The sequence below is a fragment of the Vulpes lagopus genome, chromosome X (assembly GCF_018345385.1).
Source record: "Vulpes lagopus strain Blue_001 chromosome X, ASM1834538v1, whole genome shotgun sequence".
In the NCBI taxonomy this organism is placed as follows: domain Eukaryota; kingdom Metazoa; phylum Chordata; class Mammalia; order Carnivora; family Canidae; genus Vulpes; species Vulpes lagopus.
This window is the reverse complement of record NC_054848.1, coordinates 15,487,486-15,505,978: the sequence shown is the minus strand read 5'-3', so window position 1 is coordinate 15,505,978 and position 18,493 is coordinate 15,487,486. Positions and strand designations below refer to the sequence as shown.

Sequence of the window (18,493 nt, the reverse complement as noted above, 5' to 3'; positions counted from 1 at the left end):
TAAATTATCCCCGTATGTCTGCAGAGGGGTTCGTCTTTCAAGTATGAGAAAAGCCAAGAACCTCTCATCCTTATGAAACTCACTTTGAAAAAAATACCCAACATTTGCCAGTTCAATCGTTTTGGATTGGCTTGTGAGCATTAAAACCATTTTTTTACTAAGGAAAAATCCCCAGCCAGGCTGAGAAAGCTTATATCAAGTTTCAGCCTGATTCATTTCAAAAACCATCGTGAAACTCGGGACATTTTCTTCACACCACAATGAGTTAGTCATGGAAAGTCTGCCTTCATGTCAGCTAGCAGGGCTGCAGTCACGAGAGCGCGCTCAGTGCCACCGACAGTTTCTGCTGCCGGGTGGCAAAGTCCCCCCTCCACTGTTAGAAAGCAGAAGCGCGCCGCAGTTGGGGCTCTGAGCCTCCCTCTTCAGCAGGTGACCTCTCTTCTTTCTGGAAGTTGAGCTTTGCTGTCGTGTGTCCAAAAAGTGCTTTTTACAAGCCTCACCTGGAAAGTTCAACTCAGCTGGGTATGCATGCAGAGGTCAAAAGAGGGGCTCCCCCTGCAGGACTCTGGCCATCCTCTTCTTGAGTGACAGGGACCAAGCAGTCCTGTCGGCCATCTGTCAATCTGTTGAGGAGATGCTGGCGAAGCGTGGCCAGCCTTCAACGTGTCCGGATGTTTTTAACGTAGACCTGAGCCAGTAAAACGAAGCGGGTCAGCCAAGCATCCTCTGCAGCAGCGGCACAGGGTGCTGCCTTCCACCCCGGGTGGCCACCTCATGTCCCGGTAGTGGGCGCCTCTGGAGGCGGCGCTCCTGGAATCAGAGTTTCTTCTTGGGATGGGTTATTCATCCGTCGGCTGGTTCATTTGTTCACCTGTTCCTTCATTCACAGAATATTAAGCACGTGTTTCCTGGGAACATGCTAGACTTTGAGAGCACAAAGATGGGTTCCTGTCCTCCTGGGGTCAGGATCTAAGCTTGGAAGACACATGCCGTGCCTCTGAGTCATTCTGAAAGGGTAATTTATTATGGACAACCTCGTATGTTGTCACACCCTCAACAACGCCCAGGTGGACTTCGTTATTTTAGTGGGCCCTGGGAGCTGGGCGGGGAGCATAGATGGAGTCCTCCCTGGAGCCCTGCAGAAGTTTCCTGGGTGTGACCTTGTGTGTCCCTACACACCAGTAGCCATGCTGAGTCCATGCGGGGGGCGAGGGAGGCTGAGGCCGTGCCATCCACTCCCCTTGCTCCCCACACCCCGCTTCCACCCCACTCTGCCTGCTGGGTCACCTCACGGCCACCTTCTCCCACTGCAGCCTTTTCTGACTCGTCACCGATCCCCCGAGCCTTCGGGCACCACTTTGATCAGCTACTTGGGCGCCTCTGTGACCCCACACACCAGGTCAGCACTGCCCAGCCTGGCCTGGGAGGAGCCCTCTGCTGCTGAGCCCTATTCCCGACCGCTGGCCTGGGCAGGCCGTCCCCTCAGTGGCCCCGGAACACCCTGCCACTCCCCTGGTGGTGGTGCCCTGGGGCCCTCTCGTCGCTGCTCAGTCCAAGCCTTCCTGCTCCCTGCCTGCCCCTAGCCTCTGCCAGAGCAGTGCTTCTCTACGTGGTGGCTTGCTAATGTCACTGGGGGAGACTGAAAAACTGCTTCGCCCAGGCTACACCCCCAAAAATTCAGTCCTCACAGAGGGACCCAGGCATGAGTCATTTTTTTTTTTAATTGTCCAGGTGATTTCACTGTGCAGCCACGGTGGAGAACCAGAGTGAATTAGCCTTTAACTATTCACTGCTTCACCCTCCTTCACCCTGCTCATCTTTGGCCTCCAGAGCTTATTTCTGTTTCCAGGACAGAGTCCTGGTACAGGCGGGCCCTCTCAGCCCCTGGTAGTGTCCAACCAAGGCCCTCAGCAGCAGCTCAATTGCTAGAACGTTTAATGGCCTTCTCCATCACCTCCTCTGCATCTGCTCCTCTCCTCTCCCCCAGGCTCCCCTGGCCCCGTGTGCCTCCTGTGCCCCATACCCAGCCCCCACCCTCCAGGAGACCTCCCTGTCCTGGGCCCTCTTCCCTTCTCCCTGTTGGGGAGCCACATGGAGAACTTGCTAAACTCGTATGTAGCGTGCACACAAGAATATCTGTGCAACATCTTTCTATTAACAAAAAGAGGAGGAATGATTGGGGAACTAATTATCCAACAATAGGGGGTTGATTCAGTAAATCATGAATTGCAGCGCAACAGAAGATTATGCAACCATCAAAATATTTACAGAGAACTCTTGGAGTCATGGCATATGATGTTAGGTGAAATAAGCTGAATTCAGTTCTCCATATAGTGTGAACTGGACTATCTACTTTTAGAAAAAGAACCTGAAGGGTTATATATATATACTGAAACACTAATAGTGGCCATCTCAGTGTGGTAAGGTTATACTTGACTGTCCTTTGTTATAATTTTATGTTTTTCCTAAAACAATTGTACTTTAAGCATGTACTCCTTTTGTAATCAGAGAAAAAGTGATTCAAAAACTAATTGGGGAGACATTAATATAAGATGATGACCTAGGGCATCAAATGAAGTATATAATGGGGAATTTTGATTTCAAACAGCATGGAGTTAGTAGAGGTAAGTCCCAGGGTGTGGCCACAAGAGGAACCTTTGAGGAAAATAAGATTCTCTTAAAGGGAAGGCCCCTGAGAGGGTCAGGCCAGTGAGCTGGCTCTCAAGAGGCCCACCTAACTATGGGGGTCTTGGCCTGGGCACAAGGTGTGCTGAGCCGACTGGCAAGGTGGGGCTTTTTGGGAGCCTCGCATTGGTCTTAGGTACTGATTGGCTCCCCTGTGGCCTCAGAGCACCACTGATACTTTTCTTTGTTGTCTCTGCAGATAGTTAACCTTTGGTTATACTTCCCTTGCCCTGATAAGATGAGTTCATTGAATAATTATTCATTTACCAGGTACTAGAATAAAGTCATATAATCTTGGGTATGATGTAATGGTTTGTGCTTGGTTTTGTCTTCCACTAAAGGAAGTAGCCTGCAGACAACACCTGCCTATTCATTAATAGAATAAAGCTGACCATCACACAGCCAGACCACTTACTATAACCACCAATAAAAGGGCTCTCCCCAAAATAAGGAGGGAAAAAACACACCTAGTTTTAATCTTTTCTGTCCTGAGCCCCCATATTTGCACTTATAGCAGTTATGGTGCTTTCAGCTGTGAATAAAGGATATCTGATTAAAATTGGCTACAATAACAGAAGGTTATTAATTTTACATAGCAAGAAATCCGAGCACTAGATGATTCCAGGGTCAGTGGGTGGCTCATCGGGGTTGTCAGTCATCCAAAGTCTTTCTATTCTTCTCCTCTGCCATCCTCAAAATCTCCAAGAGCATTGCTCCTGTCTGCCTTCATGGACATACAATGACTACCACAGGATGTGCCTGGGTGGCTCAGTCAATCAAGTGGCCAACTCTTGGTTTTGGCTCAGGTCATGATCTCAGAGTGGTGAGCCCTGAATCAGGCTCCGCACTAAACGGGGAGTCGGTTTGTGGATTCTCTCTCTCCCTCTGCCTCTGTGCCTTCTCCCTGCCACCCACCCCTACTTATGCTCTCTCTCTCTCTAAAATAAATAAATAAATCTTTTTAAAAAATGGCTGCCACAGTTCCAGGCAACCTGTCCATGCACAGCAGCATCCCAAGCAGGAAAGACGAAAGGGCTGCCATATAAATGGCCTTCTCCTCATTTCCTTTCAACAGAGACTGTAGACTTCCCCTTTTTCCTTCAGTAATTCAAATTGGGCTATGTAGCCACCTCTAGATGAATCACAGGCAAAGAGGAGCAGGATTGGTCTCACTGGCTCAGACTAAACATGGTTCCTGAAACAAAACTGGGGCTCCATTAAAAGGAGAACGGGAAATGGTTTGGGAAGGCAGTGCCTGGCATGGCATATGAAATACGACCTACTCGTCAGCAAGAGTTGGCATTCCCACAGTCACAAGCGATAATGGGTCTCTGTGTCAGCCTCTCTCTGCCAGCCATTCCTTTGTGCATCACATACACACATCTACACTGATTTGTAAACCCTCAGAACTAGATAGAATGAGGTGACCCCTTGACCTAACCATTTGTTGAAGAGGGTGGAAAAGTAAAGGTGGAGGCCTTCCTCCTGGACACATGTGAGGTACTGTTATGATCTGGCTGGATGATTCTATGTTCATCTGAGGCTCCCTGAGGGCAGAAGGTAGCCTGGGTATCTGGCCCCATGTGTAACACAGAGTAGCTGCTCAATCATAATGGAGTGAATGAGTGAGCAGATGGATGACCAAAGATCATGTCTCCATTGAGTGATACATCTCGAAGCAGAATGGTGCCAGGTTCTGGGAGTTATCTGGAGATGTAGAAGCTTGCTCTCCACCTCCAGGGAGTTTATAGTCTAACTAGGGTGATGGCCAGGCTATGGCTGCACAACCAGAGGAGGAGCCTGCCCTTTCATCTCTTTTGAAAATCAATGTTCAGCATTCACATCCCATGACTATCATACCTTGTGATAACTGCTTTTTGTGTTGAGACCACAAGAATGTTCTATCTAGCAAAATGAACTTGCATTTGTGGAAAAAAGAGGATTCCTCCTTTACCCCTTTTTCTGTAGCTTTTAAAGACTTACCGTGTTTATTGGATGACCAGAGGATGGAAATCACCTTCATAAATCCAGACGTGAAGGATGAGTATTAAGGAAATGAGGTGCTTGTGGCCTGTTGTAAGAATCTTTCCTCGTGCCTATTATTGCTCTTAAATCTCTGTTTTACTTTTGTTTTAGACCTAGAAGGTTTTGACTCCGTGGTATCATCTACTGAGAAACTCAGCCACCCAACCACAAGCAGACCCAAAGCCACGGGGAGACGGCCCCCGTCCCAGTCCCTCACATCCGTAAGTGTCTACTCGCTTCTGCTGCTGCTGAAAAGCAGGGCAGGCTGGAGACTCCAGCCAAGGACTCCCCTGCGACTGGCTGATATGAGGACAAGCCAGAAGAGGGAGGCCAATGAGATACACTGCTGACCAAAAGTGATTGGAGAGTCTTCTGGAATCAAGCAGTATTTCTTTCCCTTGTTCTTTGCATATCTGCCAGTGAAGTGGGCACTACCTAGTCCCACTTTCCTTCTCTCTCCTTCCAGACTGATCCTTATTTGACCCTGAATGAAATTCGTAAGAAAAAAAATGTCATGTTTTATGGTGGGAGAGGAGAGCGAGGCTCGTTTGGTCTATAAACAAAACTTTGCTAAAGAATGATCCACCACTTATACAGGTGCATGACAGTGGCCAAGCTTTTTTCTCCCAAAGCGCCATTATTGGCACCCCTCCACGGAACCCCGCACATGCCTTTAGGAGATTGCTTGTAACATACAAGGTACGTGGTCATATAGGAGAGATACATCAGAACACTCCAGATAACCCACAGAAGTTTTTTGTTTGGGTCATTTTGAATAACTTCTTTCCTCACTGGAAGCCTGTAACACATTTGTTGTACCAAATTTCAACAGTGAAATGCACAAAGAAGAAAGTAAGTGACCTGTGCCTGTAATCCTGCTTTCCAGAGCTAAGAACTGTTAACCACTTGCTGTCTATCTGTAGCTTTTATTTAAAATTCTATTTGTATATATAACATTATTTCTTCCAAATGGGGTACATAGTACATGCCTTCCCCCCTTTATATTGTGCACCTTTCTCCCCAATCATTGCCCATTCTTTCATGATGTCACATTTAATGGCTGCCTAGTGTTCCAACCTGTGAGTGTATGAGAGTTTACCTAGTCAGTGCACTATTATTGGACACTAATGTTGCTTCTACTTCTTTATTATAAACACGGGAGTGAATGTCATTGGAGAAAAAATCTTGATGCATCCACAAGCAGTGTCTCTCTCTCCCTCTCTCTCCCTCTCTCTCTCTCTCTCTCTCCCTCTCTCTCTCTATCTCTCTCTTTCTCTCTCTCTCTCTCTCTCTCTCTCTCTCTCTTTCTCTCTTTCTCTCTCTCCTCCCCCTATCTCTATATAGCACATTGTCTTGTCCTTGCTGGGAATGCAGGTCTAAGGCCTTATGACCTTCATTCACCCAGATACATCAAGGAATTAACCTTTTGCAGGTTTTCCAGAACATTTTTCTACTTCCGCCTCATCACTGATCCCCCCCCCCCCGAAGAGGTCCTCATTTAGAAGAAAAAGAATGCCACTTCCTTTGAACCTCTTCTCTCATTTCTGTTGAGTTTGGGGGTGTGGTTTGAATCATGCTATTTTTCCTCTTTGTATGAAACAAACCTCACTATGTGTTGATACCTTTTTTGGAAGAAAGACTTGACAAAGTGGCTTACTTTTTCACTCTTTATTTAGAGTTCTGTGTCACTACCATCTTTCCTCTCCCTACACCCTCCCCAACATGCCTCTCTCACACACAACCTATTTAATTTCTTCTTAGTCTCTCTAAGTGTTTGATCCTACCTCCCACATCTTCTCTATAAATCCTTCTTCAGTTTTGTTTTTCCTCCAAATTCTTCCCAACTTTTCAAGATCTAGAGGGCCTTGAGGCATCCAGAATTAAATACAGAGAAAGCCAATTTACCATCCCCCACCCCACCCTTGATTCATACATCCCATGCCTGGGGATTCGTGTATATCTGGGGGACCGCATAAAGGCACCTCATCTTCACTTGCTCTTAGCCTACACCTTTGGTCATTCACTCATTCAGCTAATATTTATAGGCATTTATGGCATGCAGACTCAGCTCTGAGCCAGGTGCCAAGGAGTGAGCCGTACCTGGTCCCTGCCCATAGGAAGCTTATGGCACTGTGACTCAAAGTTGGGCATTTTATGTGGAACGATTTCATTCATAGACCTAAAATAACAGGATACATTTGTGCTTTAAGGAAGTATAATTACTCTCTTCTGTTTGTTCCCACCCATCCCCACATGGCTGTGTCCTTTGAATTTGTATTTGCTCTTCCTCCATTTAGCACCCATAGGTTTTTCATAGCAAAATGGGATCGTGGATATGGACCTATTCCTAACAGGCCACTGGAAGGAATGACTGGGCAAAGGCACCTGTCAGAATTCCCCAGCCTGGGGCCTCTCATCCTAGTCTGAGCTATTTATGTTTATTGAATTCATAGAGCAAGCTTTGATTGGCAGCTCATGAACTGTAGGTTACACAGGAGGAAGCTGGCTTTTTGAATAAAATCTCAAAGCGAGGGGATACAGGCATTGCAAGGTGGTTAAGCAGTTAAGCTTAGATTAATAAGAAAGCTTAGTTGGAGGTATTATTCTAGGTAATTGGATTTTCAGATAAAACAAAGATTAACAAATAAGACCTTTTAGTTTTAAAACTTTGCTTACAAATCCCTAGATATATTAGTTTTCTGCCCTAGAAAATCGAGTAAACAGAATAAAATAAATATGGTGTGATGTAGGCATTATTTTTCTGTAATGACACCAGTGATGATTCTAAATGGAACAATTTTCCCACCACCAGGGTAGACAGCAGAGAGCTGCGGCTAAATACGAGCTCACCCAAAGAGATCTCTGGAAGATGCTTTGTTTAAAAAAGATCCCTTGCCATGGGAACTCTTATTTTCATTTGCTTTATCCTGAAATAGCGAAATTCTAGCACAGGAGTCATTTATATCCAAGTGAACTCCAGTGAGTTGGTTTACATTCATCCAGCCTTTTGATATTCACAGTGAGGCAGAAAGGGTAGGAGTATTATCCCCATATTTTACCAAAAGATGCTGTCATTCTGTACATATAGCTTAGTGAAAATAGAATCTACAACAGATGTAGATTGTCCATGGTAATGAGGGTGAAGATTTAGCAGTTGGTCCCACAATTAGAGGTGAGCTTGCCCTCTGGCAGGCAGGGGTGTGCCCTGGGGCTGCAGAAATGCTCCTCCCTGGCCTGCAGGCCTGTGACCTCCTGCCCCCTGAATGGTTTCCTCTCAGATAAGTTCTTGCAGGCACTTCACTATGCCTTAGATCTCGTGGTCCTGGAAAATGATCCAGAGGGAATGGAAGAGAGGCAGGTTGGAGGCAGCCTCGTCTTGTCCTATGTCCCTCCCCACTGGATTGTCAGCCTTGCAAGAGCAGGGACCGTGTTCGGCATGTCATCTAAGTTCAGCACCAAGCTCAGTGCTTAGTACACAGTAGCAAATGTTCACAGAAAGAAGGGAGGCTCCGAAAGATGGAGGGAGCAGGAAGGGCTGGGTGATGCAGGCCCCCACAGGTGACATGACCTACGGGCATCAGTGCAAAGATCTCATGGAAAGATCCCTGCTATAGGAAATCTTGCTTCCTAATCCCAGTTCTGCCACTATCTTTAGTGCACAGATAATAGCACCCTTTCTGCCTCTCGAGGTTATAATGAGCAGACAAACAAAACAGAAATATCGAGTGCTTTGAAAAGCATACAGCATTATGTTAACAAAAGCTATGTCAGCTAAGGTGTAATTCTGACAAAAGCGTTTTCTTTTGGCTTTATCCAGTCTTCCCTTTCAAGCCCTGATATCTTTGACTCCCCAAGTCCCGAAGAAGATAAAGAGGAACACGTTTCGCTTGCACACAGAGGAGTGGAAGCATCAAAGAAAACTTCAAAGACTGTTACCATATCCCAAGTGAGTGACCAGCCACGGCAAGGGGGTCCTGACAGCACGGACCCCTCCCTGCCTTTTTGCGTACGCTCTGACGAGGAGTTACAAACCAAACAAGGATCAACAGATGTTGTAGTCAGGCTGCTATAAAAGAGAGCCCTATATGGGGTGGCTTAGAGACAACAGAAATTTCTTTCTCACGTTTCTGGAGGCTGGAAGTCTGAGATCAGAGTGTCAGCATGGTCAGGTTCCAGTGAGGGCCCTCGTCAGGGTTGCAGACCACTGACTTCTCATTATAGCCTCATGTGGTGGAGAGAGGGTGAGGGAGCTCTCTGAGGTCTCTTTTCTAAGGGCACTAATTCTGTTCACACGGGCTGCACCCTTTGACCCCATCGCCTCCCAAAGGCCCCACCTCCTAATACCATCACCACAGCAGGGCAGGATTTCCATGTCTGAACTTGGGGCAGGGTGGGGGGGCACAGACAGTCCAGTGCAACAGAGAATGCAAGGTTTTGTCACCCTTCAGTAACAGTTATTGCTTTAGTCCCCAAATCCCTGAAGCATGTTTCAAAGTCCCTAAAATTGGACAGTCTCTCTGAGATAGAGGTTTCATTGTTGATTTTCCAAGTTTTCTCTTGTGGTTTGATCTCTCCTTCATACCATCGGCCACACATAAACGTACACCCTCACACACCAACGTCACTGTCACCACCGTCACCAGAGCAGCTTGAAGAAGGAATGCACCACATACATCAAATGCTGTGCACCCTACCCACACATCTTGGCTTTTGTGTTCAAAAGTGATGGTGTCACAGATTATGTTGAGGCAGCACACGACTTTGAATAACTAGTGGGGGGTCCCTTAAAGAAAAGCTGATTTGGGTTCATTTATTACAATAAATTTAGAGTCTAAAAGCATTTCTGTTTCATTGCATGCCCAGGAAACGGTATAGCTATTTTAAGTCGCTGGCTTGTGAGAAACAAAGAAGACAGTGGGTAGCAACTGTGTGTGGCTCTTGAAGGACACCCTGTACTAATCCTGTTCACCCTCTGAATGAACAGGACTAGTGTTCTCATGCTAAGGGAACCCAGTCAATTGGAATTATTTTCTATACACATTAGCAACTGCTTTCTGCCTAACAGCAGAAAATTGCAGTCATTTTTTTTAAGACACTTGAACCGGGAATTAACACAAAGAAATCACAGGGTGTGTGGGATTTTCCTTCTCGCAGATTTAAGAATTTACACATATGTCTAGATTTTCTTAAAAACCCCGGGCTAAAGTAAGCAAAACTGTGATCCTGTAAAACACATCAATGGTAGTTATTCACAAAACTGAAGCATTCTTCCTTTATGAAAGGATTCCATTTGCAGAAATTGGGTTTAGCCTCGGTTTCTGATGAGCATAGGTATGCCTACCGCTGCATGCTCTCTGCCTTCCCCGGGGTGTCTCTGGGGTGACACCTGCTGGTAGGCCGTGGCTCTTCGTGTTTCAGATTCTCACAATTCCGTCCCAGTAGTCTTATTTCCTTTCCTGGAAGTTGTCATGTCATGTTGTCTATTGCTTCTATAAATTCCACCTGAACTAATCCGGTCAGGGTGTATGGTGGCTGATGCTCTGCGAGGGCTCGCAAAGGTTCTTGTCAGCTGCAGTGGGCTGAGAGAGAGAGTTGCTTGGGAAATGCTGAAGGAAGCGTTGATTGAAGAGTTGCCTGGAAGTCAGTCTGTGAGGAGGACGTTGGTCTGTTGGAAGAGGCACGGGAGGATGCAAGCTGGGAAGTGGGGAGAAGTATGAGCCCAGGAACAGGCAGGAAGCCGAGAAAATAAAAGAAGCCAAGAAAATGATGACAGGAAAGCGTGACTGGTCACGCTCAGGCAGCCACAGTTGCGGTATGGGGCTGGAGGGTCCAGCCGGCAGGGCAGAGGATTGAAGCCCAGGCCTGCCCGTTATTAGCGGTGAGACTTGGGGAATTTGCTGACCACTTGCCTAAGCCTCAGTTTCCTGCTTTGTCAGAAGCGTACGCCGGCTGATCCTTGGCATCTAGCCGACGGCCGGCATGCGACCGGAGCTCCATAAATGTCACTCCCTCTTCCCTCTTACTACAACTCCTACAGCAGTAAGCACAGGACGGCAGATCGCCGTGCCTGGCAGCAGAAAGCGCTTTTCCTCAATGGTAACTTGGCAGAGAAAAGGCGGGCAGAGAGGCTGGGAACGATGGCCCATCTGCTTCTGGCTCACTGTGCCCAGTCTCTCCCTCTAGCACAGCCGGAATCCGCACTCTCCTCCTCCCCGTGCCAGCCAGGCCCCTTCTTGGCTCTTGCCCTGGGCACCTGCTGCTGGAGGAGTCCCAGCTGTGTGCCGGGCTCCACCAGCAGCCTCAACTTCCCCGTCGCTCAGCCCCTCACCTCCCAGCATCCTGTCTGCTGCTTGCCCTCCTCCCCACCTGCCCTAGGTCTCGGGATCTCCCCTGCCCCGGGGTGGCCCTGCTCCCCTCTTCCTTCCCGCTCCCTGTGCCCTCCCGGCCTCGGCCGGGCCGCTCCTCCATCAGGCCTCCTCCGCCTCCAGCCTGGCCTGCTGTTGGTCTTTCCCCGAGGATATCATCCAGCTCGGCGTCTCCCATCTTTGAAAGCACACAGAACCCTTGCATGATTGCGCCTCCTCCCGAGGCTTCTCCGTGAACGCTCTCTTGCTCCCATCTTCCATCTTCAGCCAGGGTTTCTGAAAAGAGAGTCCTAAACGTGCAGGCCGCACGCTTCCCCTCCTGTCCAGGTGCTGACCCGCCGTGAGCAGGCCTCGGTCTCCTGTGTTGCACCAAATGGCCCCCAGCCCCTGTTTTCCTCTCAGCACCCTTGACCCACTTATCCAACCCTTCTTTTCCTTCTGGAAACCCCTCAGGTCTTCTGGTCTTGCTTCATCTCCTCGCGCGGTGCTGTCGCGGTCCCCAATGGCTCTCACTTCTCTTCCCACCCCGTCAATTCAGGGAGCCCCCAGGTCCCGCCACGGGCCTCTTCTCCCCAGCTTTGGGGTTATTCACCCCCACGGTGCCACTTCCTCAAGGGATTTCTCTGGCCCAGCTTACATTTTATTCCTTGGCTCTGCCCCCTGGACACATCCCCCTTGGCTCTCCCTCGGGCTCCCGAAACTCAGTGTGTCAAACTGTCCTCCGGGCCTTGGGGCTGTTCCTCCTGCCGTGAAAGGTACGACCTCCACGCCTGATCCCTCCGTCCCTACCCATGGCCCTGCAGCCTGTCTGGAGCCACATCTGCGGGATGTCTGCTCCCTGAGGCCAGGCACCCCATCTCTCGTTGGAAGAGCCTGCCTTCGCAACATCTCTCAGAGCTATCCCTGCTCTGTTCCCTTGGCCACCATTTGTCAAAGCCCCACCATTCCTAGCTCTCATTGTAGGAGAACCTCCCAGCAATCCTGTCGGCCTCCAGGCCCTGCTGCAGCCAGAGTCGTCATTAGCTTTGTGCAGGATGCTTTCACCCCTTCCCACAAGCCTGCTCTGCCTCCCCAGCCTGAGCCCCCCACCCTGTGCTGTCCTCGCTGCCGAGTGCCCGCTTGCCATGTGTCTCATGCCTTTGCCGAGCCCATTCCCTCCTCCTAGAACCTTTCTCTCTGGTCACCCTTGCTTTGCTGGCCGCCTCCTCATCCTCCTTCTCCAGGATGGGACTGTCAGCAGCACCCTGCCGCCTTCCCTCGGGGACAGTTGGTCCCTTTTGTGTACTTCTGTGGCTCTCTGTGCTTCCCGCCCTGTGTGCAGAACCCCCATGGCTGCAGTGTGTCGGCTAGTCTGTCCTCACCTTCCTGTGTTCTGAGCTCTTGGGAGCTAGGAAAATGCTTTGCTCACTTCAGAGTTTGCAGAGCCTAGCAAGCAGGTGGGCCTCCAGACTTGTACATTCAACCAGCTAGGGACTACCTGTCCAGGTGGGTGGTCACATTTAAAACACACAGGAGGAGGCACTTGAAGCGATGAGGCCTGTGCCAGGTAGGCCTCCGGGGGCTCATGGGTAAGGGGATGAGTGACAAGTGTGTATCGAGAGGTGAGTACAAGGATGTAGATGGAGGACTTCCTTGAACTTGAATCCCCGGCCTGAATCCTCCCTGCCTTCCCTCATCACAGGTGTCCGACAACAAAGCATCCCTGCCGCCCAAGCCAGGGACCATGGCTGCAGGTGGTGGTGGCGGGCCAGCCCCTCTGTCCTCGGCAACATCCTCCCCCCTGTCATCCTCTTTGGGAACAGCAGGACACAGAGCCAACTCCCCGTCTCTGTTTGGCTCGGAAGGAAAACCAAAGATGGAGCCTGCAGCCAGCAGCCAGGCGGCCGTGGAGGAGCTAAGGACGCAGGTCCGCGAGCTGAGGAGCATCATTGAGACCATGAAGGACCAGCAGAAGTGAGTGTCTGGGGCCCAAGTTGCTCTCCACTGGGCCAGGGCCTCACTCTGCAAGCCTGGGTCCCCCACCTGCCCAAGTGTGTGGCCCACTTCCCCAGGGTGGTGGCAGCAGGTATGGGATGGGCTTGAACCTGAGAGGCTTCGTGTCACGCAGCTCCTTGTGTCAACCAGGTCTGCTGCATACAGGGAGGGCACGGGCTGGCCACCGGGTACACAGCAGTCACTTACCAGGACTAATGCACTCGGCAGGCTGCTAAAAAGAAAGATCTTTAAATCCCCATAAAATACGGTATGCACGTATACCACTTCTTAATAAGCCCAACAGCCACCTTTTCCTGTAGCACCAGAAAAATTGCAATTTCTTCAGTTAACTGTCTGATGAAATAATTGGCTTGCATTTAGAATCTTTAAACCCAAGACTTTGTATTCAGCAAGATGTTCTCCCCATGAGACTCGGGGCTCTCTCCATGCATGCCTGCACACGCTCTCCACATCCTTGGTCCTCAAGGAGCACTTAGATGAGGGGAAAGACCTGTAAAAAATAAACAGCACACGTAAATATTACCCGGGATACTGTATGCAGTGACAGAAACAGTGAAAGGGTTAGAAGTCGGAAAGTACTTAATCTGAGTAAACTGAGGCTCAGAGTTAAGGGATCAGTTAGCTCTTTCTTGGAGGAATTAGCAGGGGGAAGCGTCTATAGAGGCGTTTCCTGAATGGGGTTTTGAAAAACGATGTAGAATCCACCGAGAGCAGAGCGGTGCAGTAGAATCAACAGTACAAGGAGGTTCGTGGGCACACAGAGCAGCCTGGTGGCTGGTGGCTCAGTAAAGCCCTGGCGCCTGGCCTCCTGGATGGGGAGGTGCCCAGGGCAGTGGTGGGTGATGGGCCAGAGACCCGCCAGCACACCCTGGGAGCCCGTCTGCAGCTAGCAGAAGCCCTGGCACCTGCCTCCCTGCGCAGAGCTAGAGGGCCCTGGTGTGTTTTGGGGCCACGTACTTTGAGCAGTATTGTTGGGTTAAAAAAAGCTGATTTCTTCTCTAAAGGACAGCTCAGCGCCTTCACTGTACATCAGGAAGATGGAGAGGATAATGTATGCTATTTTTTGGAAATGTACCTTTTCTCTAGAGCACCCTAGGACAGGGGTTATGAGCAACTCACTTGGCGCATTATGGCTCCGTTCAGGTTCTGCTTCACTCCAACTGGGAGGGGCCGTATGAAACTGGGGCCCCCTGTTCTCACCCCCTACCTGGACAGTGCCCATCAAATAACTGCAGAATCAGCAGGATGGAGCTAGAGAGGCTCTCGGGGCCAGCCAGGCTGCCTCTCACTCGTCAAAGCCCCCAGCTCCTCTCTGGGTCTGCAGGTTACAGGTTTGGGTAACCACAGGCCCCATCCATGTCCGGATGGCACGTGTCTCCTGCCCAGACAGTGAACCCATGGCCCCAGTACATCCCAGAGCACTGGGTCTCAGCCTTCTGCAGAGGACCATTATTGGATCAGACTGGCCTGGATCCAGGTCTTCAGCCCTTTGGGCCCTCCGAGGGGTACCTGGAACGGCTGCAATGAATGCCTCAGAATGCCTCAGAATGAAGACGCCCTGGTGCTTTGAGGCCTCTCCACCCGGCACTCCTTCCCACTGTGCAGCCAGGGCATAGATGCCCACGATTGCCCTTCCCCAGCCGTGTCTTCTTGAATCGACATGTCAGAGAGGTCCTGTCCCATGCCTGCCTCTCACAGCTGCCACGCCTGTGACCACGGGGTCCCTAAAACCTCTAGCCCAAGCTCTAAGCATCCCTTCCCTCTCAGCCTTCAGCAGAAGTCCCTCCTGACTCCCCTCCTCCACACACAAGCTGCTTCTCACCTCCCTGCTCCTGCCCTAGCTCTTCCCCAGCAATCCCCCATCTTCCTTCCTCCTCGTGGGCTCCAGGCTCTTTTTTCACCAGTTCAAGACTTAGTGACTTTCTTTGCACTGGCTTCCCCAACTACGTCTTCCAATCTGTAGGACTCAAGGCTCTGCCTGCCATAGTCTTCCCTGAGTCATGCTTTCTGCTGAGGATCTCAGCTACTTGTTTCCTAAGCTCTAAGTAGTGCCTAGCTGAGATAGAGGTGCCTAGCATGGGCTTCAGTAAATACAGTAACGAATCACAACCAGTTAATGTCCAAGACCCCGGTGTGTTGACAGCAGGGTCAGGACACTAACCCATGTGCAGGGACCATCACAGTGCTCATATGAAGTGAGCAAATGTAGTATAACTTAGGCCATATTTATTATGCTGTCTCTGCAGTCCTTGTGTTTTGATTTTCCAGACCAGTTTGTAAAAATGTACATGGAAAATGGAACATCTGCTACCCTAAAATGGAGTACATTTCTCTGATCAGAGTGGCAATGGTAGCAGCATCCTAAGTAGAGAGTCCTGAGTTTGCAAGATGATTCATTTCGTTCCACTTCATTATTTAATGTTATAAAGGGCATTAGTTTGCATGTCCTAACTCATGTCTACCATCTCTGTGACATGATTACTGTATAGTTCAGCTATTTTAACTCCAAGATTTCAGGTATTACTATTTGTGAGATTTTGTGCGAATCTGTGAAAGCATAGCAGTAACCTTTTATTAATTTAAAACTGTGAAAGTGAAACATACATGGGGTGACAAAAATGTCTGCAGTGAGAATTATTATGTAAAAACATTTAAAGACCAGCGATCCTATAGCAAAGGGCCAGCGAGAGGGAAGGCAACAGAATCTGAGCCTGGATACCTAGAATCTAGCCATCGGGCAAGTCAGGCCACTTCTCTGGCCTCACCTTCCCCATTCTCTTTTAGGAGAAGCTTGGACCAATGGATTTCAAGGTCATTTCAGACCTTCTGTTTGATGGCCACAGATTTGGGGAGCCCAGAAATAATAGCAAGCCTCTCTGTCTGCAGTAAATGTCAAGCAATAACAATGCAAAGAAAGAACACAATGTTTTGTCCACATGTTTGTTGTAAAAGGCTCAGATGGATTTTGTGGTGATGAGAGGCTTCTTATCCCTTATTGGCGAAGTCCGGGCTTCTGTTTAATTTCATGGCCATTTGCTTTTCAGACGAGAGATTAAGCAGTTACTGTCAGAGTTGGATGAAGAGAAGAAAATCCGGCTTCGGTTGCAGGTGGGTCCCTCGGGGTCCTGCTGCCTCGTGAGAGGCTCAGTCAGGGGTGGGGACCACCTCAGGGCTTCATTTTGAAAGTAGATGATGGTTACTTCTCTGCAGATTCAGATGCGCTTCCCCTGGCAATTTTCTTAGAACTGTGTAGGCTCACTTCGCATCCTCTGCTGCAGTCCAGGAGGTCTTCGGAAAGGGAGCCAAGAGTGAATGTGACCCCAGTTGGGGTTCTCATTTGGAATTTATCTGAAATGTCTCCTCTCTGAAAAGTTCCCTCCGATTTCTAAAGGCCTCATTATAGTAACTGCCAGAGGGTATGGTGCTGGGGGTCTTCATTGCCAGCTGGCTTCTGTCATTGGAACTCCAAGGACCACAGCTGTCCACACTCAGCACTCGCTTTTCATCTCTTTTCCCCGAGGGCCGTGTCAGTCCTGCCAGGGCATCACAGCCCTGTCCCCCTCCATCCCCTGAACCAACTCAGCCATTACCAAATGGCAGAGAACGTGTGGGAGTTGCAAAAGGCCAAAGGCAGACTTTGAGCTTTCATCCAGTTGGTGTCCTTGGTGGTACCTGGGACCCATGCTTCCCATCACTTTGGGGGGCACTGAGAGACACCCCCTTGGGCCCGACCAGACACCACTGCCTTCTAACACCGCTAGGTGGTCCAGCCCATCGGGACAGCCCACTCTGCCCCCTGACCGGGACACTGGAACTCTTGCTGCTTTTGACAAATTTTGGCTACAGGTAGCCCGAGAAGGCACATCCCCACCATTTCCTAGCACCACATGTCTGCGTGCCTGTGCTTTAGGTTTCTGTCACTCTGGCCTCATTGTCCGCTCGTCATTCAGATGTCACTTCACCCATTCCACCTTGAAGAGTGTCAGGTTGATTATCATCTTTCATTCGACCAAGTTGATTATCTTTCAGCTTCTCTCAAAGCAGTGAATTCATTATGATTTTGTCCGGCTCTTGTTTTTCCTTTATAGATGGAAGTTAATGACATAAAGAAAACTCTTCAATCAAAATGAATACTTGATCAATGAAATGTCACATTATTCATCCTGAGTCCAAGACTCAAATTTTCCGCCCCAGCCAAAATAACCTTGTGCCAAAAGATTAAAGGTTTGCCTCCACACGTCCCTGTTTGAAAGATTAGCACAGAAGTCTTGATAGCACAACACAAATTCCATCCAAGAGGAGACTCTTCCCCCTGGTATAATCCTGGGCACAGCACTGGTTGTGACTTAGAGCAAATTGTGCTAAAGGCTTTTTTACTGAGATCTCACGTGAAACGAAAACTCAGGCAGTTTAGTCCATAGTGGTACTATTTTGATGATATTTTCCATTAATAAAATGTAATTTCCGATTATTCGTTTACAAGCTTTATAATTTTATGATTTTTTTAATCGTGTTTTGTCACAGAGTCCCCCAGTGTCTGTATCACACATAGTCCAGAGCAAGCGTCCCATTCTTTTGCTTCAGGCAGAAAACTGCCTCGCTTTGTGTCCCCCCTAGGATTCTATTACATATGCAATTTTAGGTCCGACCCATCTCTTCCCCTGCCAGCCGACCCCGCCACCCTAAGATAAATTTTAGCTTATATATGATGGTATATTTACAAGAGAGAGAGAAAGAGAAAACCTGGTATTTGCAATGACCTGTGCCTTCTTTTTACCACCCTCTTGATTGGAGCTTTTGTGATGCAGCTACCATGATTCAAAGGAAAAACAAACAAACAAAAAACAAAACACCTTTTTTTAAAAGCGACTTCTCAGAGTCCACTAGAGGCCACTGTCTTCGAAGCTTCTGTCACCTAACCAAAGGTCCCAGGAGGAGACAACCGTGAAGCTGGGCATGCTCTGTGGTACCAGCTATAACGTCGAAGTCCTCCTAGTTGTAGGTTGTTCATGGAACTAGAAGTGTCACCCTTGCTTGATTTTTCATCAGCCAAGTTAAACCCCTGCTTCCTGTCCTTTGCACCTTTTGCGTGAACAGAATATGCATTATGAAAGCAAAAATAAATAAACGTAAAATGCAATGAAAACAAGGGGGGGAAGTTGTGTTATTTTCTGCCCTGGGTTGCCCGTGTGTGCTGGTGTTCAGACTGTACCCACATAATGGCATTTGCCTTGTTCTCCTGTAACCCCCCTCCTCAGGTCCGAGAGAATGGGGGGATGCTGTTGTTGAAGTGTAGCCATTGGATCTTTCTTGCATTTATGGAATTGCTTTCTCCGTCCCAAGGAAACCAGTGTTTGCCTGTCCGCTCTATCTCTGTAGCAAATGAACAGCTCAGCCTTAGACTATGTAACTGTTTCCTCATC

At 48.9% G+C, this 18,493-nt stretch overlaps 1 protein-coding gene across 8 annotated transcripts in view; it reads left to right on the top strand.

Moving 5' to 3' along the window:
• The window catches only part of SH3KBP1 (SH3 domain containing kinase binding protein 1), a 342,506-nt gene extending 324,290 nt beyond the window's left edge, over positions 1-18,216 (top strand). For 5 of the 8 annotated variants that reach the window (XM_041740047.1, XM_041740046.1, XM_041740051.1 and 2 more), the window contains 5 exons: positions 4,822-4,931; positions 8,528-8,656; positions 12,757-13,028; positions 16,115-16,178; positions 17,159-18,216. In XM_041740047.1, the coding sequence (XP_041595981.1) occupies positions 4,822-4,931; positions 8,528-8,656; positions 12,757-13,028; positions 16,115-16,178; positions 17,159-17,200 (617 nt within the window). In that variant the 3' untranslated portion in view covers positions 17,201-18,216. The remainder of the gene's footprint in view (positions 1-4,821; positions 4,932-8,527; positions 8,657-12,756; positions 13,029-16,114; positions 16,179-17,158) is intronic. The other 3 variants (XM_041740052.1, XM_041740050.1, XM_041740053.1) reach the window with 1 other exon arrangement.
• Positions 18,217-18,493: the final 277 nt, after the last annotated feature.